Source organism: Candoia aspera, chromosome 3, assembly GCF_035149785.1.
Source record: "Candoia aspera isolate rCanAsp1 chromosome 3, rCanAsp1.hap2, whole genome shotgun sequence".
Lineage (NCBI taxonomy): Eukaryota > Metazoa > Chordata > Lepidosauria > Squamata > Boidae > Candoia > Candoia aspera.
In genome coordinates, this window is record NC_086155.1 from 63,082,317 (window position 1) to 63,109,762 (window position 27,446).

General features: G+C 37.8%; 1 protein-coding gene across 2 annotated transcripts; it reads left to right on the forward strand.

Annotated features, from left to right (window-relative positions):
* Window positions 1-1,439: 1,439 nt before the first annotated feature.
* Window positions 1,440-26,642, forward strand: RNF11 (ring finger protein 11). Of its 2 annotated transcripts, XM_063297922.1 has the most exons (4): window positions 1,902-1,999; window positions 4,551-4,605; window positions 19,288-19,451; window positions 24,265-26,642. In XM_063297922.1, exons 1-4 carry the CDS (start codon window positions 1,908-1,910, stop codon window positions 24,434-24,436), a joined length of 483 nt encoding a protein of 160 aa, XP_063153992.1. In that variant the 5' UTR covers window positions 1,902-1,907; the 3' UTR covers window positions 24,437-26,642. The 2 variants fall into 2 exon arrangements, with proteins under 2 accessions (XP_063153993.1, XP_063153992.1); XM_063297923.1 differs by lacking the exon at window positions 4,551-4,605 and having other exon boundaries at window positions 1,440-1,999.
* Window positions 26,643-27,446: the final 804 nt, after the last annotated feature.

Below are 27,446 nucleotides of genomic sequence, written 5' to 3' on the forward strand. Positions count from 1 at the left end.
ATGCTCTGTTTTTCTATGAGTCTGGTCTGTTTAAGGATATTCTGGTTGGTGTATTAAATATCACCTGCCAGTCAGACCCATGTGGAAGCAAAGCAGAGTGACCTGCTTGTTGGATCACTTTTTCTGCATAGGTCTGGCAGGTTGCTGTACAGAGGTCCTAATCTATTTGCTATCTTCATAGCAGCCCCACAATTGTTAGAAATCAGAAAGTTCACTAGACCAGAGTCTGTATAGCAACCTGCTTGTCACACGAAGATAGAGCAGTACCCATATTTAAAGTTTCTGATGGCTAAACCCACCACTATAGCTGACTGTTGGAACTTAGCTCTTCCCTGAGCTCAGGTCAGAGGGAGCAGTGTAGATGTTTATCCCACCAGCAGCAAAATCCACTAATCAGTATACAGCAGAAGCACTTGATAAGTAAAAGTGCACACAGGCACGGTATTGTGACTATTTTAAATCACACAATCTTACTGAATGGAAACTTCTAACAGAAATGTGTATGACATCAATTGCTATGCTAATATGGGAAAAAAAAGGCCTTAAGCTGAACACTCTTATTGGCATTCTGTAGAATTATCCACACCATTAGAATTAATTGGTTTTTGCCACTTAATAAATAAATTCATTAATTTTTAGGTACTGTTTTTAACAGCTTGATGTGAAGTATGTAAGACAAGTCAGGTTCTTTGGAAAAGTAGTGTGTGGCAATACTGCTCAGGACCTCGGACAACATTTAGTATGCCATTTTACTTCTAAAGGATTTTTGGATGGGGTAATGTCTAAACAACAATGAAAACACCCAAGATTTAAAACCCTCATTTTTAGTTCATTGGAGTTTTTTTTTAAAAATTATCTTTTGGCTTTATATATCCAAAACTCTCACAACAAAACTAATAGAAGAAATGTACCCTTTTACAATGCGCTCTTAGGCTTATTTACTCAAGCCCAATTGAATTATGTGACAAGTACTATAACCTGATTTCAGCTTTAACCTTGACTGTGCTCCAAGGAAGAAATGGTAGTAATACTGCGATGTTAACTAGAAATCATATTGGAATGAATTGTGCTTTTGAGTAAATATGCAAATGATTAAGCTTTTTACTATTTGGCTAATATGCCAATCGTTTAACAAAAGCTTGCCAGATGTTTTAGAAAATGCAACGTCCCAAAAATAAATGTACAGCTTGAGGTCTGCTGAGGCCCTACTTTTTAATTACAAAATTAATCTGTGATTTATTTCTGCATACGGAAGGAATATTCTCTCAGCACAGTCATGAGAAACTGTTTTCAGAAATCTAGATCCTGGGATGCCCGTTTTCCTTTGGCTCGAAGGGAAGGTGGGATTTAAACATGTGAGCAAAACCAGGCCCGTAGCGGCAGCTGGCATCAATGCAGGAGGAGGAGCTAGAGAGGCCTGCCTGACAAAGCTCGCTGCGTAGACGGCTGGTGACCAGGAAGAAGAACGTCGCTTTAGGCTGAGGGAGGAAACGGCTCTGGATACCTGGACGCAACCTCCCCCTTCCTCTTAGCTCCCAGAGGTCTCAGGAAGCTCTGGGCTGAGGCCCTGATGGTGCCCGAGGGGTGAAGCCTCTCCGGTTCTTTCCTGCTGCTGTTTCAGTGCTAGAGCGGTGACTGGGCATTCTGGCGGAAGGCGAGGAAGAGGTGGTAACTCCTTGGGGCGAGCGGACTAGAGGCTAAGCAGCTTAGGTCGGGTAGGGAGCTGGCATGAGCTTCCAGTGTTGGGTTGCTGCTGCCGCTGCTGCTGCTGCTGCTGCTGCCGCCCAGGAAAGGCCGAGGGAGAGCAGCCGCTGTGGCCTGGAGCTGCCATTGTGTCTCTGAGGAGGAGAAGACCCCCCACTTCCCTTTGGGGAAGATGGGCAATTGCTTGAAATCCCCCACTTCGGATGATATTTCTCTGCTGCACGAGTCCCAGTCGGACAGGGCCAGCTACGGGGATGGGACTGAACCGGATCAGGAGCCGCCGCCGCCATATCAGGTATTGCGGGAAACCTAGAAGGATTGGGTCCCGGTTGGGGCTGGAAGGGAGAATGAAATTCAGTGAGGGGAGATTTCCTAAGGGCTTAGCTGTAGTGATCGGCTGCAACAGGAACGAAAAAGAGAATCGTGGTACCACAACGAGTGACACCTTTTGTAATGACGTTCGGGGGGTTGGGTAACTGCGGTGGTCGCGAGAACAGCTTGGCCCTGTATAGTGCGGGTTTGACCGCAGACAGATTCAGCGGGAAGGGAAACATAAATTATAAACGCTGATGAACCGATGCAGATTTCCATCCGTTGATTTCGTGGGTGTGTTTAATTTTAAAAACAAAAGTCTGTTTTATTCTCTTGCCGGTTTGGAATAAACGACTACCAATGAGCAAACAAAAGTAATTAGGGGCTTCCTTTCACGTATGGTTACCACTAGTACTCTATTCCTGAGCCTTGAAATTTGACATTTGGCCAGATCTCTCTCATCTAAACCTCCTTCAGTCTGGAGGATTCCTTCCTTCCTTCCTTCCCTCCCTCCCTCCCTCCCTTGTTTGCTTTTCAAAAACTGTATTAAAAATACAAGCATATTTGTAGCTTTATACACTGGCCTTCCTTTTTAAAGGACAAACTATAAGCCACTTAAGCTTACTGGACAAAATACAAACCTTTTTTTTTTAAAAAAACAATCAAATGTCTATCTGAGTGAATTAAGATGTATCAGATTCTAATTATTCTTCACTTGGAATGAAGCTTTTAATATCAGTGAATTTTATTTTCAAGTAAGTATGTTTAAGACTGCATTTAATGGATTATAATGTTGGGTTGATCTGGTATTTAATTCTAGGAGTTTGCAGTAGAATTTTCAGACATAATTTTCATTATCTGGGTCATAAAAGGAGGTGCTAGTTTTTCAGCCTGGGCAGCTTCCTTTGTTTCTACACAGAGTGACATCACTGTCTGGTGTTGCTTCTTTCTTATTACCTTGTTAAGCCAATAACAATCTCTCTCTCACACACACACACAATCTTACATCTCAGTTCCTTTATTAGGCTTTTGAAATTTGTAATCTTAGTGATAACACATAATTTAGGGATTTCTGTGGCAATTTATCTTATTTCCTCTGTTACAACTGATATCAAACATAGAAAATATTTTATTCTTGATTTTCTACCATTCTCTTACCTTGTTCTCTTCTTTCTTCTTATCTTCTCTTGTGCTCTTACCTTCTGCTATTCTTCATAAACTTTTTTTGCTACTCTTGAAATATATGAATGATCAGTGATTGGATCAGAGTAGTGATAAGTGGAATTCTGCTTATGTTAGAGGAAAAGGGTAGGAAGGCAGTTTTCACAATCACTTCTCTCTGTAGCTTATGTTCCTCCTTAAAAATTGCTGTGGGGGGTGGGGAGGCTGCTACTGAAAGACATGAGACATGACCCAAGAGAACTGCAAAAGGTATGAGGATTGTGAAGATGGCTTTTCTGCTTCCTTCTACTCTGTGGAGATCCTCTATTTAATCCTGGAGTTTCAATGACCAATCTAGCCATTTCCATTTCTGTACTGATTAGAAGATTCCTGCACGGATAATAATTATTATTATGTATAGTAAAGGTAAAGGTTTCCCTTGACATTAAGTCCAGTCGTGTCTGACTCTAGGGGGCGGTACTCATCTCCATTTCAAAGCCGAAGAGCCGGCGTTTGTCCGTAGACACTTCCGTGGTCATGACTAAACAGAACGCTGTTACCTGCCCGCTGAAGCGGTGCCTATTAATCTACTCACATTTGCATGTTTTCGAACTGCTAGGTTGGCAGGAGCTGGGACTAGCAATGGGAGCTCACCCTGTCACGTGGATTTGAACCGCCGACTTTCCGATTGGCAAGCTCAGCAGCTCAGCCATTTAACCTGCAGCGCCACTGCGTCCCCAAAAGGTGAAAGGTCCCCTGTGCAACCACTGAGTCATGTCTGACCCTTTGTGGGGATGCTGCTTTCACAACTTTTTCTTGGCAGACTATAGAACGGGGTGGTTTGCCATTGCCTTCCCAGTTGTCACCTTCCCCAGCAAGCTGGTACTCATTTTACTGACCTCGAAAGGGTAGAAGGCTGAATCGACCTGAGCCGGCTACCCAGAGAGAATCCAGCTTCCGCTGGGATCGAACTTGGGTCGTGGGGAGAGTTTCGGTTGCAATGCTGCCACCTACCAATCTGCGCCACACGAAGCTCTCTATTATGTATATATCTTGCTTTTTTGACAGCATTTCTGGTTCTCTTCCTCAAATAACCTTGTGAGGAAGATGAGGCTGCAAAATCATGACTGGCCCAGAGTTCTGTCAGTAAACATCTGGATCTAGATCTTCCAAATCCTAGTTCAGCACTGCAAACACTATAGCGCCCCCCCCTTTTAATATAATTAATGCATAATAGTGTATTATCCTAGATTCAGTCCTTAGCCCTAGAAAATCAGTAAATATATTCTGAAAATCTAAGCAATAATGTTTAGAGATTTTATTAAAGATTTATGAAGTCTTGATTTATTCTCAATGCTTGCTTATTTTTTCAGGATATGGGATAGATGTTTTCTTGGGAAACTATTGATGAGCTACCGGTCTTCAGAGGTGAATTGTACTCACATCCTAAATATATACTCAGAATCCTGTTGAGTTCAGTGAGTTATATTTCCAAGTAAGTATGCATAGGATTGCAGCCCTTATATATTTCTTACAGTCTTCCATAATGCTGCTGCTAAGAACAGTAGTCAGAGTCCAGTGAAATTCTTCATGCATGTACAAAACATTGTGCATTTGATGTTCATCATTTATTTCCACCTAACGGAATCTCTACCACTAAACCACATTTAAGCTTTTAAGTTGTATTTTATTGCATGCGTATACTTGGCATGCATATATGCTGCACTGGGTCAACTACTCTACTGAAGAATCCATCCTCATGTCTTTGCATCAGGTGTAAAAGTATTTCAAGAAGTTTAGATTATTTATAGTAAACAAATTACAGGAAGCATTTAGCTTAATGCAATCAATTATTTTGTATGCTAATGCTAAATAATAGCTACAGTTGATTTATTTATCTGAATAATTTGACAGATAAATGAAAGAATGATGACTGGTATACAGTGTACTCTAACATTACACTCCTATGCATGTTTACTAGAAGTAAGAGTTGTTGTGGGATATTTACCAGTATTACTAGTGGTTGTCTGGATGTTTGTAGCCCTGATTGGTAGCTCTAGATATATGCCTTAATAACTCTCATTTCACCCAGTTACTGAAAGTAAACTTTACTGAAAACAGCAGAACTTTCTTCCACATTAATATGCACAGGTTTGTGCTATGTTAGAGGAATTCTTGTGCATTTTAACTTGAGTAAATCCCTTTCAACTCAGTAGGATTTACTTTGTGCATTGGATAACTATGGCTGCAATCATATGCATATATAAGGGAGTAAGCCCTATTGAACTTATTAAAACTGATTTGTAGGTAAACATACATAGGAATGGGATGAATAGCTGCTTGGAAGTAGTGTAAATGTTAATAAGATCAGTGGTAATTTGGATTAAATATATTTAGTATTGCACTGTAAGGCAAAAGCATTGCACATCATTGAGTAGTGTTTTATAGCTTAAAAAAGCAACAAGCTGTATGCTGCCATTTATAAAAAAATTTCTTAGCATTTCCAACATTGTAACAGCTACCAATATGCAGAATATCAAAGTACATTATTTTCAGAACTGCACATTTCAGGGCATATTACTAATACAAACTGAATGTTATTTGTATTTATAGTAAAAAAAATAAGATATTTATTGTTCTGCATAACTGAACTCTGATTTTTAGAGCTCAGTTTAAAAAAACAATATAATGCAATTCTCATTTTTGTTTCCTTTTTATGGATTGTGGACTTGGTGTATTATCAAGTGGTTCCTTAAGGTGGTGGAATATTCATGACAGTTCCTATAAAGCATCATAGATAGCTTTATGGTAGCAGTAGAGAAAATACATAACTCCAGTGCATATTTACTCACAATTAAATTGTAAATCTTAAGTTAGAATTAAAATTACTTCCTAGTGAGTTAGCCTATAGGATTCAAGTACCACAATTTTCGATTGTGTCTCAGAATTATTTCTGATTTTTGCTTTTAAGTCATTTTCCCCCTGTGTTTTGATGGTTTTTTTCTGTTTTATTTTTGATGATTTCTATACTCCTTCAGAATTGTGACAATGAGTATTTAGTCAAGCATCTCAAAGTGTGATGAATTTAATCATACCACTTCCTTATTTATTGTGATTCACATAAGCCTCACTGTATTTATGATCTATAAATGAGTAACAGGTAACTTTAGAAAAACATAGCACTGAAATCATCCCAGCTATTCATGGGCCTGACATCTGCAGGATCAGGTTAACCTCTGTCAATACTTAATTATGTACCAGTAAACAAATATAAACAATTAAATAATGTATTTTCCAATTCTAGCCATCTTCAGACATTTGAAAAATACAGAGGGAAGATGTGGTTAATACCTCTGATTCTACTCTTCATTGACTTTTCCATCTAGCCCGGGAGAAAAGAATGTTATGAACGTGGGGATATATTGTTGAATACATGCCTGTGTATTTTTATTTTTTTGTCCCTTCTGATGGAATATTTGCACACAAAGGAGTAACAGCATGGGAACTGAGGAAACTACTGATTACTTTATCAAATCAGACCACCTAAATAATAGTAGTAGTAGTGGTGGTGGTGGTGATGATGATGATGATGATGATCTGAAAACCAGAGTTGAAAGATTATGGCATAAACCAACAGTGCTGGTCCCGGTGATTATCAACACACGGTGGCGCTGCGGGTTAAACCGCTGAGCTGTCGATCGGAAGGTCGGCGGTTCGAAACCGCGCGGCGGGGTGAGCTCCCGTTGTTAATCCCAGCTCCTGCACACCAAGCAGTTCGAAAACATGCAAATGTGAGTAGATTAATTGGTACCGCTTCGGCGGGAAGGTAACGGCGTTCCGTGAGTCATGCTGGCCACATGACCCGGAAGTGTCCTATGGACAACGCCGGCTCCAAGGCTTAGAAACAGAGATGAGCACCGCCCCCTAGAGTCGGACTCGACTGGACTTTACGTCAAGGGAAACCTTTACCTTTACCTACCATACCAAAAAACCTTGGACAGCACTTAGAAAATCTGCACATTGACAGAATTTCCATCTTTCAATTACAAAAGGCCACACTGCTTGTATCCGCATATACTGTATACCACGCCGATACATTATGACATCCTAGGTTCTAGGAAGAAAGTGACTGGCCCAAATGAACTCCCCAGAATAGTCGTCATGAATAGCTCTATCTAACAGATTTAAGCAGTATGTAAATTTGGCTAAACAAAGCCCAACATAATTTGATTTTACATCTTTGGATTGACAAATCAGTGGATGATATTCTCCAATTTGGTGGAAGGGGGTGGCCCTGAAATAGGAGTAGAAGACTTCATCTATAGTCCCAACCTAACATTTAAATCTGCTATGACAAAATCAGTGTTTGGTTATAACTTACTGAAAAGTGCAATATAGGTTTCTAACTTTGGCCACACCACATTTACTTGTGATTGGGCTCTTTAAGATGGAATGTAAACATTTGTGATCAGTAGACTCTGGTGTTCCAATGTGATCAGTCTGGAGATTGCAAAATCACCACCATTTTATGACTCTACAATAGGTATTTTTAATTTGGTAGAAATAAGGATTGCAAGATCCCCTTTAAATCTACTCTCTGTTGTGTTAGGAATGGCTGGGATGGCTGATGAAACAAATCCATTCCAAAGAACCAGATGTGTAACATAATGGTGTGTTTTCCTGCCGCAGTTTAGAGTAAATCTCAAATTTCTCTGGTTCACTTGTGATCAGATCATTAGAGCTTTCAAACTGAGGGTACAAAATCCATAAGAGGTCTTGCTGTTTACATATTAGCATCTGACCATGGGAACTGTCAGGACTCGATGTAATTTCCTTTTGTTCATACATTGGTAGGTCTCCAAGAAAGTTAATTTTCTCAGCTTCAGATAGATCATCTGCCGGGATCTTTAAGTCATTAACTCTGTTTCTTGCTCTTGTCCATCTACCTTGTTTAAAGCCTCTTCTATCCATCTTTGTAATGTTTTAACAGGGCTGCAGTATTCATAAATGTTGTTAAAGGAGCTCTTTAGGGTATCTGGTCTAGAAATTATGTCCTTTTGAGTCGTTTGTGGCAGGTTTCTTCCTCATCCCATTTGTTGACATGCACTAGGTTTGTTAGTGCTGGTATCTGTGGCATCTCTGGATGACTTGTGGGGAAGAAAATGAGCAGATCTGATTAAGCAGAAATATTTTCATTTTCACCATCATCTCATGTTATTTTGGCCAGGTTCTCCAGACTTGATAACTACAACTATTTTTTCTTTTTTGTAGCAAAAGGGCAATACTAACATCCTTAAAGACAAAGTTTGGAATAATCTCATCCTTAAAGACTAAGTTTGGAATAATCTGAAAACTGCTAAAAAAAATAATCTTCATTTTCAATACCTTCAGTGGGGTCTTCCATGCCAATAAATACCTCTTGTTGCCATATTAGGCAGTAATCCAAGTAACTCTTTCCAAGTCTAGGTGGAAGGGCAGTCAGCATGTAATCTGCAGTGAAGAGGTTTGGATTGCTTTTTTATTGTGCCGTTTCCTCTGTTTGTGCTCTTCATTACTATCTGAAGCACCATGCTTATAGGTAAGATGATCCATGAATTATTGTTTTGAAATCCTCTATCTTGTTCCTGTTCTCGTCTGCTGTTGGGCCTTAGCTGAGATTGTTTTGATTGGAGCTTGGAGCCTTCAGGAATGGGCAGCATGCAAATAAACTAAATTAATACATGACTAAATAACTAAATAGGTATGCATCATGTTGGCAGGAGGAAATCTGAAGAGAAACTGTAATAAGGTCCTGGGAAACAATCAGGAATCCATCATACAGATTATTCTGACCATGTTCTGCTGGCCCTTTTTGTTTAGTCTGTGTTTTCCATCCAATTTTCTAACTAGTTGCAATCATTTTCAGAATATGTGATCATTAATATTACTATAATTATTATATCTTAGTACCTTTTTAGGGACAAACTCATATAATATTACATTACTACCATACAAAGGATACCTGTATGCAGCACTGGTAAACTTGTGAAGTTAGTGTTACAATTATACAACAGCCTGGTTTTCTACAAGATGCCAAAGATAGAAAAGGCCTCCAACTTTCAAATAAGTTTAAATGCATATACAGGACCTAAATTACTAATAGTGTATATTCTGTGTATTACAAAGAAGTTTTTGAAAAAAACATTTTTATAATGGTTTTCCTCTCCAATTGTTTGGAGGAAAAGATGATTATTTCTCTCTTATTTGCATGTATCCTAAAATAATTTAAATATTAAGTAAATGTACTTAGAGTATTGATTTCCACAAACTATTTTATGGTAACTTCAAGCATTAATATTAAGAAATATTAAGTAATATTATATTTCCTAGCTCGAAGGAGAAAACTGCCATGATTAGCCTTTTCAAACTAGGAATTTTTCAGATGTAGTGGCTGTGAATTTGAGGAATTGTAGCCTCCTTACATCTAGAGGACACCCATGTTGGTGGAAGCTGATCTTGAAAACCTTTCCCGGTGGGACATGTGGGCAAAAAGTGCTTTAATGTATAATTTTTTAATTTAAAAATCTAGTGATAAGAAGTTTCAGATATAATGGGATGGTTATGTGCTGGTTTAAGCAATAAGATGTCCCTCGTATCAATCCAAACATTAGGAGTATGATGATGTGAACTATCTTGTTTGAAAATAACATGTTTCCTGTGACAAGACTAATAACCCTTTGTCAAGCCAAGTTCCTCTTGAATCATTGGGTGTTGGAAGACATTGAGTGAGACAGATTTATGGCCATAAGCAACAAGAGACTGAATGCCTGTGTTGCTCAAATCAAAGAAGCATGACTGTAAGTAAGGTTGGATAAAATCCACATGTCACCTGAACTGATCTGATCAAGCTCTTTGATGTTCAGGAGACAATCTAGCTGGTTTCTTGCCACTCTCTTTTAACCAGAGCTCAGGACCACATCACACTTTATTTCAAGGAGTCATGTTCTTTCAAGGGAAATCTGGTCATGCTATCAATGGATGGGAAAGAACTACTCTACACTCTTTTTTTTAGGGTCATCACCATTTCACAGTCTTTGAAAAGTACTGCATTACTTTGATCCATAATTGGCTGGGTTCACATAACATGCTAAGCCAAAATCAAACCACATACTGGCCTAATCATAGGGCTTTTCCTCCTTACCTCACACCCATCCATACATTAGCAGATTAGTTCTTCAAACTGAATATCCAGTTCATTGTGTACCAGCTTTGCCTATTCCCATTGATGTTACATCAGGACACAATGATATATAATTTCATTCTATCTCAGCTGCTGTAACATACTGTATGTGAGATTGTTTTGAGAATCAGCTAGTACAAAATGCTGTGGCTAGTCTGGGACCACTTATAGAAAGCATGTGATTACCTTGTTACACCAGTTTTACTAGTTGCTGGTCTAGAGTAATACCTTCAGCTCTCCTGGGAAAGCATCTCAGGACTATAAGACATCAGATCTTTCACTGAGAGGGTGGAGAATTAGGCCGTTACAAGGGGGATCCAGGAGATGTCCTCTTCTCATTAATGCTCCCAAAGCAGCACCATATCTACATTGTCTAATGACTGAGTGTAGAATAAATAGCTCCCAGTAACCTCAATGTTAGATTTGCAAGCGAGACAGAGAGAACATAGCTCTTTCCTTTCTTTCCTATCTGATCAAAATGAGTGTAGCAGGGCTTTGTATTCTATAGCACCTGTAATATTGAAGCTACCATTGCCAGAGGTAGAATTCTTCTGCTCCAAAAGATTACATCCCTGTGGCTCAGAGAAAATTACGATAGTAATTCCCTCCCAAATATCATTTTGCATCCTGGAAAATCATTTGGATATCATGCATCATCATTCTCTCCCACCCCTACCAATACAAATGAATTTATTATGAAGCTATAGTTACGTTTTTGCTACAAACAGTGAGGATGCAATCTAAAATTTTTCTCAGGTAAAGTACTGATGTATGCATTTTATTGTCAGATGCATTGACTGGCACTGAATTATTTTGAGTTAGCATTTGATATTATTGATTTGTTGGATCTAATTTACCTTATACTTTAGCTCTTACATGTAAAGAGCCTTCAATTAAGCAATATTATTTTATTGCTGAATCTCATTATTATTATTATATTATTATTATTATTATTATTATTTAGATTTGTTAAGGCCACCCAATTCCAAAAAGACTCTGGGTGGCTTAGATACTATCAGATATATAGTAAAAACATACTGTAACATAGCAAAACATAACTGCCCAGACGAGACAACAATAACAATCCATTTTTATTCAGCAGGTCACAGCTTAATTATATAGGTATGTATATTTCATAATTAAGTTTAAAATCAATTCTAAGAAGTTCCTAGCCTCAAATAAGAATCTAGCAGGCTCAGGTTGACCATGCTGAGGAAAATCAAGGTAAAAACACATCTCATTAATGCTTTTCTTTGCACAAAACTTCTGTGTCCTATTTATTACCCCATCTGTCTTTCTACATGAGGCATCCTTCCTCAGGCATCCTTGAACCTTTTAGTTTGATACTGAATAGATATAAGAGAACCACAGCTTCCCTACTAAAAAGTATCATAAGGTTTTATTTTTCTGCTGTGTGGAAAATCTATATTGACAGATGAATTTATAGCCAAAGTGACATATTTTTTGAACTTGTAAAATTCTCTTCATGTATTCTAACAATATGTACTGGTTGAATTCCAGCTTTGGTGGAACAGTTGTATCCTGGCTAACTACAGCCTCTTTGCAGTTTGCTACAGAGCATCTGTTTTCAATCATTTCTTCATTTAAGATAAAATATCTTAAATTTTATTTCTCAAATTTCAAATATTGTGTCAAAATGTTTAGATTAGGTAGGTGGCTAAGACTGCAGTCCCCAAACTAGCGGAGAAGTGGGTCAATAATCCATGTTTTGTCTCTAGTAACCATTTGTGAATGGTGGACTGATTCTTGGCTTATGATGTAATAGCCCTGTTGTATTCCTAAATGCTTTAGCGGTTGTAGCACATATTATGTGAAGCATAGTATATGGCTGACTTGAGGCATATAGAGTTTGTTTTAGATACACAAATCACTATATTGGCTACCCTCTTACGAATGTACAATACTATGTGCAATTCCAGTTTCAGGTGCTTCTGTTTTTTAGAAGGAAATGAACAAAAGTCCCATCTTAGTGCAGAGCTCTGCCTTGCATTTTCTCCGGATCAGTTGAACAGGAACGGAAAAGGTACAAATTCACATTCACAGGGGAGGAGTCACTATTCTAAGTTTGCAAACTACTGTTTGCAGGACATGAGCATAACATCTGAATAGGCCTGAGGAGCTGAACTAGTAGAATTTATATATTTCTCTAGTTTTAGGTTTTATTTCTGACATCGCTTTATGTTGCGTTGATACGATCTATTTAGATTCTGCCAACCACAGCCACTTAAAACTTGGCCTGCTACTTTGTACGCCTCCAGCTTGAAGGCAGAAGAAACAAAGTGCTGTCTGCAAATTAGACTTTTAAAATTTGGTTTCTTAGACCAAACATCAGAGTATTTCAGTATTTTCATACATAATACATTGGAGTTGCTTAAATTAATACATGGCGCTGCTTCATGAATGACATGACTGTAATTCTTCTGAAACTTAATCTGTCTGCATACAAGTAGTACACACACAAAAATCACAAAAGTAATTCTTAGCTAACATTTCTTTTGTGAAAACTTAATGAGGAACAGAACCCTTGCATTTTTGCTGAATCAGAATAGAAGTTCTCTTGTTGTTACTGAGCATGATCTACCTGCTAACATATCATGGTAGATATTACTCCAGTGGTTGTCTCTTACCTAAAAAGTACCTATTTTATCCTTGTTATCAAAAAATCAGTATATTTGATATTTCTCTATATCTATCTATATCTATATCTATATCTCTGTCTGTCTGTGTTAGAAAAAACTAAAACTCATGTGGCTTAAAAATGATGCAAGATGAGACTAGGTTCAGTACACTAATACTCGGGTATGAACAAATTCTTCACTTTTTGAAAAAGGTGCAATATTTATCTATAATTTTTACAGTGAATTTAACAGTCCTAATTTAACCAGTTCAGAATGTATTTAGTAATGCAGACGTGGGAGCACTAAAACATCTTTTGCCTTTGTGTCCGAAGCACAGTGCAGCTTTAATGATCAGACTGTGATTAACAGAGCTTCTGTTTCTTGTGTGTATCTTCAGTGCAAACTTGGCATCTGTATTAGAAGTAGTTAATATTTAAATGAAATCATTCTTGGACATGTGCCCTGGGAATTAAAATTGCACAGTCACTGCTTGCATAGACAAGCGTTGGCTTATTGCAGACAGAAATATAGTGCAGTCTTGTCATACAGTATACAATAATTTATTGCAAACACAGAAGGGCCAGTGCGGTGGCAAAGGTTTTCTAGTTTTTTTTCTGTCAGTTTATTGTAAAAAGGCCAAAAACCTAGTTGTTTCAAAATGTGTTGTCCGAAGCAGCACCCTGCCTTCATGTGTACAATTACTGCAAGGTGAAAAAGAATATATGTCAGCCTTTACTGACCTGACATTTTATGCCTTTAGACCTTTATTAGCTACCACTTTGTTTTAATCAGTAGCAAATAAGACGATTTCCTATTTATGAGTACTAATAGCCAAATAACACAAATAAATGAGTGAAATTTATTACTCATGGAGTAATCATGAAGTATCATGTTAAGATCCTTGTTATCTCCTAAGTGTGTATTTATTTCATAGAGATCATTATAGTCTATACAGACAGAATGAAGCAGGTGGCAAAAAGAGAGTGCCATTCAAACAATGTCTATTTATGCAATTGCCACAGATACTCCACATTATATCCTGTGATCTATCCCTGCCTGTGCTCCAGTTGCATAGCTCTTCAGATTATGATTTCAAAGGCTTACACTTCATTAATGAAATATAACCTCCAGATTGTCCATGTGGAGCACCTTGGAGCCTGGACCTAAGTTATGTTGTTAAAGGAGGTTTCCCGGTGAGACCTGATAACAGGAACTTTTACAAAACGTACCACACCTGGTGAGTACAGGAACCAGGTGAAGCAGCAGCACTGGTGAGCAGCTGAGGGTGAAAACTCAGCTGGCTGGAATAGTCCCTAGGATATTATCTTGGAACGAGAGGAACATGCTGTGCAATAATTGAAGTGCAAAAAGTAATTGGTTGTAACAAGGAGATGTGTGGTTCATTAACAACTTTCTCATCCTCTTTTGGTTACTTTCCAATATTTTCAGTTGCATGGATAGTCATATTATAACCCAAATGATATTCCACTTTGTGGAACTTTACTTTGAAATGCAGGAAATAATATGTTTAGTGGTTTTGTCTAGCCTAAAGCAGAGTACATACATATTAGACATTGTGAATATCTAGCCCATATCAAGATGTTAATGCTTAGTTTCTGGGCAAAGAAGGTACAAGACAATCTTGAGATATGGAAAAAATATGGGCTCAATTTACTCCTTTATATAATAAAAACATATCCATAAACTTAGCTTCTCTTATATATAAAACATCCTTTATATATATCCAGTATAATTGCAGACTTCAGAACTTGATTTTTAGTATTCATCTACCTGTTCGATATTACTTGAAGTCTTTATGAAGTTTAGACAAATAGGCTTTGGCTATCCAGCAGTTTGAAAAATCAGTTTTATGTAACTTTCTTTCTTTATATGATTTTACTGCTTTTACTTTCTTTAGTCTAAGCAGTTTACAATAATAAATTACAGATAAATTCAGTAATCACATATAAAATACAATACATAACAATAAACAGAATGTTAACTGTATATATTAGTTAAAAACTCTGTTTTCCAAATCTAAAATGAGACGAAAAACTGTGGTCAGGTAATAAAGATCCAGATAATTACCCTTGGAGTAAGAAGCACATATGAGATTCTGAAGCTCTTACAAGAGCAACTGAAATGCTACTTAATTTCTGTTTTGCAAAGATAAACTCTGTACTCTAAGTTTTCTTTGTGGACAACAACAAAAGGAAGATAGGTACTGAAGCCATAAATACTAATTTAACCCTATATTTTATAGTACTTCATAACACTGGATCCACTTTGAGGTTGTTACTCGTTTATAGCTTTAACTAGAGGTGAATGTTCATGTCAGTAAATATCACTAGCTGTTTTACTTCTGTGTCCTTTCTTACTGTTTCTGTGGGGGGGAGGTTGTATATGCTCATTAGGCTGTCATCTGGAGAAGAAAGAAAGTGGTAGTATAATGATTGCCTATCCTAAACACCATCAGACTCATAAGCAGGATCACAAAGATATCTGATTTATTAAAGAATAGTATACAGGTTCACAAAGAAAGCTGAGAATGGAAGAAGCGCGCCAAATGCAAACTAAAAAACCCTCGGTACAAATGAGATCCCTCCCCCCGTAGAATCTTCCCAGGCTCACAATCCCAGGTGCTCCTAACGGCTTCTGATGGTCCGCGGGAAAAGTCCTTGAGCAGAGCACATAACCCAAACACATTCCATTGTAATGAACACAGATACAAAGCTTGGCACAAGGTTTCACAGCAGCTCCCTCCCAACAGAAACGCGCGTCAGCACCATGGCATGTGAAACGTTACGATGTACAGTGCACATTGAAACAGTGAACGTGACAGGTAGAGGTAGAAGTTGACATGCAGGCCAGTGCAACCATCATTGTAGAAATAACTATGATTTAGGATTCTATTGGAAAGGAATCGGTAACCGTATGTGATGGAAGACAAGTATACAAGAGCACCATCAAGTAGAACGGTCATGATCGTTAGTCTCAAACAATGGAATGGAGATCCATTGCTCGTGAAGACAAAAGGCCAAGGCTATCGCAACTGTAGCTGCACACCCACAGCCACACAATGTGAAAATCTACCAGGAATATACGGAAAGCAAGAAAGAGAGAGAGAGAGAAAAATAGAAGTGCTACTTCATTCACTAGATACACACTGACTACAGTCACACATTGTGCTAACCCACTGTCTGCCTAACTGGCCACAAGAATCACATGAATACTAAGCAATAAATCATAATCATGTTTTATGGACCATAATGGTTGGCTTCACAAAACTTGCTAAGTTAAAACCACATTATAACTTATCATGATTTGTGGTCCATTGAGATAGCAGCAACAAACATTAAGATTTTGCATGTGAGGGTTAATAACTGCAGTTAGAAAACAGTTGTAGTATTCATGATATCAGTATGATGGTTTCAAGGGCATATATTAAAATCTTGTCAGAAGGAGAAGCCCTGACTGATTCTGATTTCTTGGAAAATAGGGTTTCAGTTTTTGTTGTTTGCTCTTCTTGGTAACTTTGCTTTTCTTGAATTCCAGTTCCAGAATATTTATTTTTAGAAAATGGTAAGAAATGATATAATCAAATACAAAATAGGTTAGTTATTTTTTGAAGTTCTCAGTCCTGAGGAAAACCTATGAAATATAGTAGTGGCAAATCTCATTGTTCAAGCCTGAATCTGCCAAATCACAAACATAGTGCAGTGGTGCAATCTGGTGTAAGGAATACATGGAGAGCTGATCCCCTGCCGTTTATTCCTCCATGAGCTGATGCCCAAATTCTCTTTTCACTTAGCCAGGCCACAGTAGCAGAGGTCGTAAACTAACTGCTGGGACAATAGGCTCATGAGGAAGGGGGTTCCATCTTCTTGTAGGCAGGCGTTTTCTCCATTAATCAGCCCTCAGATTTATAGAGAAAGTTTCAACGTAAGATTTTACTGGTATTGCATTTAATTTGTGGTCCTTGTTGCTCTTAAACTCCACTTACTCCATTTACATGGAGTAAAGGCCCACCAGTGAGAGTCAAGAAATTTAACGAAGCCCTCGAAAGCCCTTTTTCACTTTGGGTCAGTAAATGATCACTTCTGGCCAAGAACAGATAGACACAAACAAATGCAAAATAGGGGCACACTTGCTTTCCTTGTTTGTAAACAGCATCCTCTGTAGATTAATTGCTATCTGTCTGGCATTTCTCATGTATCTGTCCATTCCAAATGTGAGGAAAAATTTTAATACTGTAATGAAATTGGTGCCAGTACATTAATGTTTGATCTTTGTCTGAGAATCATACTTGGCTTACAGGTTGGTGGTGGACATTGTGGGGTGTTTTTTTCCCCCCATTTTATATGCAACAGCAAACACCCATGGGAAAAAATTCACTACACAGCTTGGTTTTAGCCATTATGCACAAATGCACGCAGCTATGCAAAGCATTTGAAAGAGGCCTCTTGCAATGCATTTTATTGAGAATGAAGCAATTTTCTTGAAATTAATAAAGCAGCTGCATCCTTTGTAATGCTTGTATGGCTGCTGTAAAGACGGTTTGTCCTGGCTACTTTTTGGGGTTGTATGCATGCACCAAAAATAACATCCATTGGGATGTGGCCACTTCGTTGCTTTGAGGAGAGTTTAGGCTTTTTCTGCTCACTTCTGGTGTTAAAACCTCATGTCCCAAAACCTTTGCCTACAGCAGATGTAATTAATTGATGCAGTATCTTTGTTGTGATTACAGCATGGGTACATAAATTCACAGAGGTAACTGTCAGCCATCACTTGATAACCCTAACCTAACCTATTTGGTGGGGGAAAAAGTGCAAGACAGTTGAAATAAGTGGACATAATCAATTGGTGTGCAAAACTCAGTGGTAGGCAAAAAAGAGCAAGAGCCAAGGTTTGTGTTAACTTACTTTGCACAGCCAAGTTCATAACCTTAATACTTAAGAAGAAGAAATAGCCAAAGGGTTAAAAAGGAAGAGAGTAGATTGCTTTCACAGATGTGTGAGATTATAACAATTTAGTTTGTAGTTTCCATTCTAATCATGCTCACTAAAGAATAAAAGTAACTAAACATGCTATTGAGTAAACAGGCTTAAGATCATGTCACAAAAATGCTCTATGTTGTGGCTGCCAATTCTAAATTCACTTTCAAGGGTGTGCTCTACATTCAGATTAATTTATTTAATATGTTTATTACAGTATTAATTTGAAAAGGCTGGTGCTGTACAATTTAAAGGATTTTTAAACTCTTATTATGAATTCAACTTCAGAAATGCAATGCATTTTGAAAATACTGAACTAAATTAAAACCACTGAGACTTTACAAAATAATTACTGAGTAGCATCTTCCAGCTACCTAGCACAGTTATAATTAAACATAAATTCTGTTAACATAAATGGTTTTAAACCTAATTTGGTATCGAATTATAGTAGCAATGTATATTTGCTCATGCATTGCACAACAACTTCATTTTGTGTTATATTCTGTATGTCAAGATCAGTGGGAATGTCAATAGCATCTATGCATATGTGAACTCTTATCAAGCATGAGATGGCCAGTTGTCTGGCATCTGTATCAAAGTTGAAGTTTTGTTGTCCCAAATTTATACTATAGTACATCAACTTAAAATCTACTTCAGTATTTGCTTTTCTAGTAATTTTGTGGGATTTCTCTCATGTACTTTCCAAGTAGCATGCGTGAGGGATGTTTGTGGGGTGGGGGAATCCATTATTTAACTAATGTTGACGTTTTAATTAAATACTATATAACCGTTAAGTTCCTGTTTGCTTACAAGATGGATGTATTGGTCCTCCCTTTATGTCAATGTTACTCTACAAACCAAAGTTGAAAAATTCATCAGTGACAGCTTTTCTGTATTGGCAGAGTAAAAGTGAATCAATTAGCCAAGCCTGTAAGCAGGTACTCATGTCAAGTTTGTACATCTGTTTAATTAATCCATTGAGAACTCCTAGAGTCAAAATTAAATAGTCTTTGCAAAGAACAGCCTAAAAGAGATTCATGCCAGCAATGACACAGGCATCACTGTTTATTCAAACTTCTTTTTATAATTAAGCCATAAAACTGCGAGCAAGGAAGAAAGTGTCATGCGAGTAACCTTCCAGCAGAAAGAGAAATCGGAGCAAATCATTTCCATTCATTTCTGTCATCAGCTTAAAAATGGCAAAGCCAATTTAACTGCTTTTCTTTTCTTCTCCCATCCTCACTCCTTTTAATTTCAGGAACAAGTTCCAGTTTACCATCCAACTCCTAGCCAGACCCGCCTAGCCACACAGCTTACGGAGGAAGAACAGATTAGAATAGCACAACGGATAGGCCTTATACAGCACCTGCCAAAAGGAGTCTATGATCCTGGTAGAGATGGTTCGGAGAAAAAGATCAGAGAGTAAGTTGAAGAAATACCATTTTTGCTAGGAATCTCACCTAAGAGATGACTTTCACATACTTTTCAAAAATCTTGTTCCTTGTTTACAAAGGATTATATATAGTGCTTTTCTCTTGGCTTTTTTTTAAAATGGTAAGCAGATGTTTTCTGGGATGCTTCCAGACAAAACCTTTGTTGTGCAGTTGCCCTGCCTTATTTACAAAATTTTACAGTAGGCCCAGATGACCTTGTTTTTCATCTGTATTCTTTCCATGTTTTCTCACCACTTCTGGATTTTATTTTTCCTTACCACAGAAACTTTTTTTAAAAAGGGTGGAAATAGCTGTACATTTTCTTTTGCATAGTGAAATGTCTGAGAACATCCTTAATATATATTTTAAACATTTAAAACAGCCTGATCATTCTCTCTTTTCACATAAAATATTCTAACCCTTCTGTATCTGAACAACCTGTTTTATATTTATGCACTATACAACATGCAGAAATGTACTAATGAAGTATAGAAAATATTATTTGAACAATGCTTGTTGGTAGCTTGAATTTATACACTATATCTTTTCCAAACACACCTATGCCCTTTTATTAACATATATGCCTAGGATTAATTAAAATTACATATAAATTATGCAGTAAACATCAGCAAGCTAGAGTACCCTGTAAAAGTCTAAAGTCATGGTGTAGTGGCTAAGATGCTGGGTAGAAAGCAGGAGACCACAACTTCTACTCCACCCTTTGGCATAAAAGCCAACTGGATGACTTTGCTTTCTCTCAGCCCATCCCATCTCATAGGGTGGCGGTTATGGAGAAAAAAGGCCACCTTGAGTTGATCACAAACACAGTTGGGATAAAAACCCAATAAATAAGTACATGTACAGTGGGCAGGAGAGGGTCAGAAGTCAAGCTAACAATCCCAGTTCAAAGATAGTTAGCTGAACTTGCTTTGTTGATTATGTAAATGACATCATTGAACAGTAGCAACTGACAACCTCTGGATACTGTGATCCACTCCTATAAATATGTATTTTTGCTTGCATAGCGTTCAGTTAAACAGGAAGCCTGCTCTCCCTGCTTTAGGAACAAATTACACATTTCTCTACTTGGTACATTGAATCTTTTTAGATTTTTTTTCTGTTGCTATTGGGGGTTTTCTACCTCTTATCCTTTCAAAAAATTAAGGTTGAGTTATAGAATTACCTGTATGTTTAATTCTATGTAGACTTTAACTCAAATTACAATTTCCTTTACTATGAGAATAACGTAGGAAAATGAGGCTTACCTATCATTCTGCTTTGCTTGAGTGCTGTGGGCACCCAATATGAGGTATAAATGCTACCAGTCACAGAGAGTAGATGAATTTCATCATTGCAAAAGGATACTAAAACACTGTTTTGATTAGTGATTCATCCCTGGGTAGCATGCACTGCATTTTTTGTTCCTCTATAAACCATTCAGCAAAATGTACATTATCTTCTCTTTTTGAAGGTAGAATCTACAGGGAACAAAGTCATGCTATGGAAAATAATGATTGTAGTAGTCAATTTATTTCCAGAGACAATTCCCATTCATACTGATATGAGTTGCGTGGCAAAGCTTTCTAGTGCATATTTTTTTCACACATATAGAGCTCAGTTTTGCTACTAATAATTGGATTGAATAATTTCCATATTATCATGTAAAGCAGATAAACTACATAATTACATACAGGTAGTTCTTACCTAATGACCACAATGGGGACCAGAATTTTGGTTGCTAAGTGAAGCAATCATCAAGTGAATCCAAGCCGATTTTATGACCTTTTTTGCGGCAGTCGTTAAGTGAACCATGTGGTTGTTAAGCAATCACACAGTTCCCCATTGATTTTGCTTGCCAGAAGCCTGCTGGGAAGGCTGAAAATGGTGATCACATGGCCGCAGGATGCTGTAACAGTCATAAATGCGAACTGGTTGCCAAGTGCCCAAATTGTGATCATGTGACTTTGGAGACACTGTGATGGTTGTAAGTGCAAGGACAGGTCATAAGTCAATTTTTTCAGCACTGTCATAGGTCTGAACCATCACTTAACAAATTGTTGTTAAGTGAGGGCTACCTGTATACTACATAACATAAATTTAGACAGGTGTACTAGTATGTAGCAATACTGATAGAAATGGTTTCCCTCAAATTGATTGTGTCATTGCAACAGAACAGAAGATTGTTACATAATATTTTAATTATCTGCTTGGAGACACATTTCTAGATGTCAAAGCAGGCTTACAAATCCAAAGATGGAAACTAAGAACTTGGATACTATGTTACTGATTTCATTCAATTCAAAATCTTTCCTTTACAACTCAAACCAGCTATGATTTGAAGATATTAAAATAGAAAATACTAGAAAATGTCCAAAAGCCAGAATAAATTTTACAGATCTTAATCTGACAGTAGAAGCAAAAATCTACAATAGAACAAAACTAAAATTTATTTTTAAGAATATATCTGGATACAGATGAATTTATGGTTTTAAGCAATTCTCCCTTTCCCTAAGTATCTATTTTTTGGATTCAGAACAGTATTTATTTGTTCATCCATTTACTTATTCAGTTTATATGGCCACCCATCTGAAACAACTGATTCTGCACAGCTAACAACAGTTTAAAAAATCAGCAAAAAATCAACAAAAAATATAAAATAGACAGCCATCAATACAGATGCGATACAAATATTTCAACAAAACTAATTCATAAACTCCAGCAGACACTTCAGTCCCCAAACACAGGAACACAATGCAATCTGGGGGTCCTCTTGAACTCACGGCTCCTGTTTGGGGAGCAGGTGGCAGCTGTGGCTAGGAGGGCCTTTGCATACCTTCAAGTTGTGTGCCAGTTGCGCCAGACTTTGCTCACGGTCACCCATGGCGTTGTAACCTCTTGTTTGGATTACTGCAATGTGCTCTACATGGAACTGCCCTTGAAGAGCATTCAGAAGCTTCAACTGGTACAGAATGTGGCTGCATGGGTAGTAAATAGTGCTGGATATGAGACACATGTAACACCACTACTGTGTGAGCTGCATTGATTGCCAGTGTGTTTCCGGGTGCAATTCAAGGTGCTGGTTGTCACCTTTAAAGCCCTGCATGGCTTGGGACTAGGTTACCTAAGGGACCATCTACTCCCAATAGTTTCTACTGGTCCAATTCGGCCCAGCAGGTTGGGCATACTGCGGGTCCTGTCAGCCAAGGAATGTTGGCTGGCAGGGACCATGAGGCAGGCTTTCTCTGCTGTAGCCCCTGCCCTTTGGAACATCCTTCCTTCAGAGATTAGGATGACCCTGACCCTGCTGGCCTGTTGTAATGCTCTGTGCCCAGGCCTGGGGCCCTGAATTTGTTAAGAACCAGGGTGTTAGAGCCCAAAGCCACTCAGTCGGGTTAGGGTCGAGTTGAACTCTGTTTTGCCCCATCCAAACCTCCACAGGCTCCAGACACCAAGATAGAACCTCCACAATATCACATGGACAGCCCATCATGAAGGTATCTCACCCCATGCTGTTGGATGACCTCACCAGTGGTATCATGTAAATGTTAAACAGGAGTGGAGAGAGTATCAAGCCCAGTTACACCCTGCAATGCAGGGGTATCTAAGGTGGCATTGGTGTCTCCACTGAAAGAAGGAATTGGCAGAAATAGTTGTCCTGTTCCCTTCTCTGGTAGAGAATTCTACTGAATTCTGGTTCCTTGATGTAGCATTTTCATTTGTGAGAAATCAGTTAGGATTCAATCCATTGAGAACAAATTCAGTGTTTTGGAATGATCAGAGACCTAAACCCCATAGAAATATTGTTGGAGGATCTGAAATGAACAGTTTGTGCTAGAAAATCCTCAAATGTTAGTGAGTTAGAGCAACTTGCCTTGGAAGAATGGACCAAAATCACCCATTACAGTTGGTTATAGTTATTGTAGCTAATGGTGGTGTCACCAGTTTCTTAAATCTAAAGGGGGATTACCTTTTCATATTGGAACACCACATGTTGGGTGATTTGGTTTATGAAATAAATTAAACAAACACAAAATGTTGAGTGAACAAGTAACATCAAGTTTCTTTAAATATATGTAGAATCCACATGACGTGCTGATAACAGTCAGTGGCACAGGTATGAAAAAAAAATCTGAATATCCAAAAGGTGATAAATATTTTTCACAGAATTGTTCCAAGGTGATTTCAGATTGCACAAATGGCTTCATTCCCCCATTTTTAAAATCTTAAACCTGGCAGCATCTAGTCCAGAAATGAGGAGAAATAAAGTAATACGTATGAGCAAAACTGAGATTAATCTTAAATAAAAACTCATTAATAATAAACATGCATAACACTTCCAGGTGGCTTGAGAAGTATGTACTCTTCCCCAAAATTAAACTCTCAACAAGAAATTTGTTAAGCAACAACCATCTTGTTTAATAAAACTATTCTAAATTACTTAAACCGAAATTGCAAATCTTAAAAACAAGAAATAAAGGCAGTCTGTCTTCAACCACGTTATGATCTGGGTTAATTACAACAGACTCTATAGCAGGCTTGTGCGTAACGCTTCTTCAACCTCGTGTGCTCAGTGAGGCTTATTCTGAGATAAACATGCACAGAGTTGCAACTTTAATAGATCTCATGTGGATTTGCAGAGATTGTAATGTAATCATAATTTCTAGAAGTTTAACATCAAAGATTTAACAGGTAACAATTTTAATATATATTAGGAGGTAAATTCACAAGATTTTTCTCCATGTCATGAGAGTATTTCTGTACAATTTGCATTTTCTCCATCTTGTGTTTTTCTTTTTTTCTAGGTGTGTGATCTGTATGATGGACTTTGTTTATGGGGACCCTATCAGATTCCTGCCCTGCATGCATATTTACCATCTGGACTGTATAGATGACTGGTTGATGAGATCTTTCACATGTCCTTCCTGTATGGAGCCAGTTGATGCAGCATTATTGTCATCTTATGAGACTAACTGAGCCAGAGTGTCTCTGCTGACCTGTCAAGAAAACATCATTTTTAATGGATTATACCTATCATTCTATCCAAAGAACCAGAGATTAGTAAACAAAATCATGCACACAAAAAGCTCATTTCCTTAATAAGAAAATAATGTCCAACTAGCTGCAGGTAATTAATAATGAGAGGGAGGAAGAGACATCTTTTAGGGAATATAGACAAATAGGATGCTATTTTTATGTAAAGCCTTGATCCAGTGCTTAAAAATAGTTACTCTTTGTGAAAGCCTGCTAGCACACCCATCCTGAGGAATTGCGTGAAGGGTAATAGTAGATGCTAAACGTTAAATTGTGTGGACTCAAATTAGCAAGACATTCTGCTCAAGCATCGACTCAAACAAGAGTACTGCCATGAGAAAATGTACTCTGCTTGTATTTGAGTGAACAGAAGCAGTGTGAGATACACAGGTGTACTTGGAAGAGAAAGAGGTACTGAAACATCCTTTCTCCTAAAGAAAAGGGTATGTCTGCTCAGATTGCTCAGATTCCTGGTATTTGGGTCAGTGCTCTATTTACAAAAAAATCCTACATTTTTATAACACTGGCACAAAAATAGTTTTAAGCTTGTTTGCACAATTCTTTTTTTATCCATTGGAAATGGAATCCATTTTGCCTTAGGTCTTTTTAAATAGTGTATTCTTATGTTTGGGCTGGCTCTATGCTTGAAAATCAGTTTATTTATAACCTGTTATACAAGTGCTACATGTTGTTTGCAGTTAGGATTACGTGGACTTCAAAAAGATCTCCTAGCTTATAAGCAAATGTGAGATGCACTATCTCTTTTCTGGATGCGACACTGTAATGTCGAGGTGTTAAAAAAAAAATCAGAAAACAAACCAGTACTTTACCTTTTTAGAGTTTTTTCTTTCCCTGCCTTGTTTTTTCCTAAAGTTTGCTGAACTCAGATCCCAAGATCAATGTTGTTATTGGCAGGTGAAGATGGAGAATGTAAGCATGATAAAGAACACCTATCATCACAAAATTTGTTTAAATACCCTTCTTGGAGAAAGTATTAGATGGAACCATATAAAAAAGGATACTGCATCTCTCATTCTTGTAGTTCTTAGATTTGAAAGACCATACTGTGTCTTAGTCTATGTAATCAATGTATCCTTTGTATTTTGTTGGCTGGCAAAGCAGTCTATCAAGCAGATGTTAAATAGTCTATATTTTATTGTTTTGTACAAAAATGCAAAAACTGTATTTGGCACAGAATTACATAGGACTGATCAAGCGAGTGAACTGCAGCTGGTAAGGGCTGTTTCAAGTATTTGTATGTCTGAAACCAGAAAAAGGTGTGCTTGTTGAGAAAGTCATGCAAAGAAAGTGTAGTTATAAAAACAGCTGTCAATTTAGCATGTGGGGCTTTGTCCTATTGAGTGTTCTTTAATGTAATTTTTATACATTTGACTTAAAGCCAGTCTATTTAATTTAGCATGAGATACAGGCTCCAGTTAATAGCACTGTATTACAGAGGACTGGCCTTGTTTTAACACACAATTTTAAAAATTGTATTTAAACAAACTGCTGCACTGAAGACTGTAAGCTTAACAGTATAGAGTAATTAGATGTCAAATAATTTCTACAAGGTTGGTAGTATGCAAACATCTGAAATATGGCTTGTTTCTTATCCTGCAGAACCTTTCATTCAGAGGCTTCAGTCCGTATCCAAAGTGCACACTCGTCTATTCATACAGCTCCTATGCAAGCAGATTTCCCCTCCAAATTATAGTAAGCAAGGCATACTGAGCATGGTCAGAGTTAGCCTCACAAATGAAAAAAAAAAGAGGCTAGGGAAGAGCTCCATGTGTGCCTCAGCACCCTTGTCTGACTAGCAGTCTGAATAGCTCAATTTCAAGTCTGCATCAGATACAGGTTGTTACGGTGTGACCAGTGCTCTGAAGAAAGCCATTTAAAGCAAGTACCTTGTTAGGTTATTTACATTTTACAAGAAACTTTTTAGTGCAACCCCCTTCAACTGTTCTTAATTACTAGAAGAGAGATAAAAGGAAGTTGTGCAATATTTTCAGAGTAAACCTTACTACCTTATCATTCCATATGTTTTTTCCATAAATGTTAATGTCTGTCTTGTTAAGTATTATAGCCAGACTTTTCTTCTTTTACCTTGGATGTTAAATTGGCAAATGAACAATTTTTAAACACCTTTTTCATGTCCATTGTTTTTTTTCTATGAGTCTTTTTAAAGCGCTATAAGAATAGTATTAATTTGCTGGGAATTTATGTCCTTCTACATATTACCACTGAGAAGCTGGGGGGGGGGCGCAACCACAGCCAACATATGCCCCCTGGGGGACTTTGGTTTAGCCTGCAGCAGATGCTCACGACCTCTTCTTCTCCCTTGTCTGCCACTTCCTGATTTATTGCTGTTGCCGTCATTGCCAACTTTCTGAGAGACCATATTCCTGTAGAATCGGCAACCCCACAATACAATATCTTGACTTGTGTCCCTGGGGGGTCTCTGTGGTTGTTAGGCCACCTTTTATTGAAAGAGCCAGTAACCATAGAGCTTTTTTAATGCAGAAATCAAAGTGTGTGTCCAGAAACACTTTGTTTCTTTAAAACTCAAATCAGAGTTATGGATGTGAACATTTGTACAATGCCTACTTGGTCCTTTTCTGATCAGTTGCTCAGCAAGCCACTGTGATGCAGTTAGGCATGTGAGGAAGCTCTCATATAATCCCATTACACTTTATATGTTAAGCGGCCCAAACAATTTACTCTATAACTGGCAATCTTTTGTGCTGACTGTCTATTTAGGTCTCCCTTTGTGATAACCTTTCTTGCAGGAGCAGACATCTAGTGGACAAATTACCACTTAAGCCTTCCCAGTGTGTGCACTGAGAACAGCAGTCTCCTTTTGCGTATTTCGACTCACACTCTTACAAAGGAGGTTAACTGTGTCAGTTCCAGGATTCGTAAAATTCCTGCCCTTTGTTCTTGGCATATCAAG

Coding starts and splice junctions, on each gene's coding strand:
- RNF11 (XM_063297922.1), top strand. CDS start 1,908: ATGATATTTCTCTGCTGCACGAGTCCCAGTCGGACAGGGCCAGCTACG. Junction 4,606..19,287: donor TGAGCTACCGGTCTTCAGAG/GTGAATTGTACT, acceptor TTTTAATTTCAG/GAACAAGTTCCAGTTTACCA. Junction 19,452..24,264: donor TCGGAGAAAAAGATCAGAGA/GTAAGTTGAAGA, acceptor CTTTTTTTCTAG/GTGTGTGATCTGTATGATGG.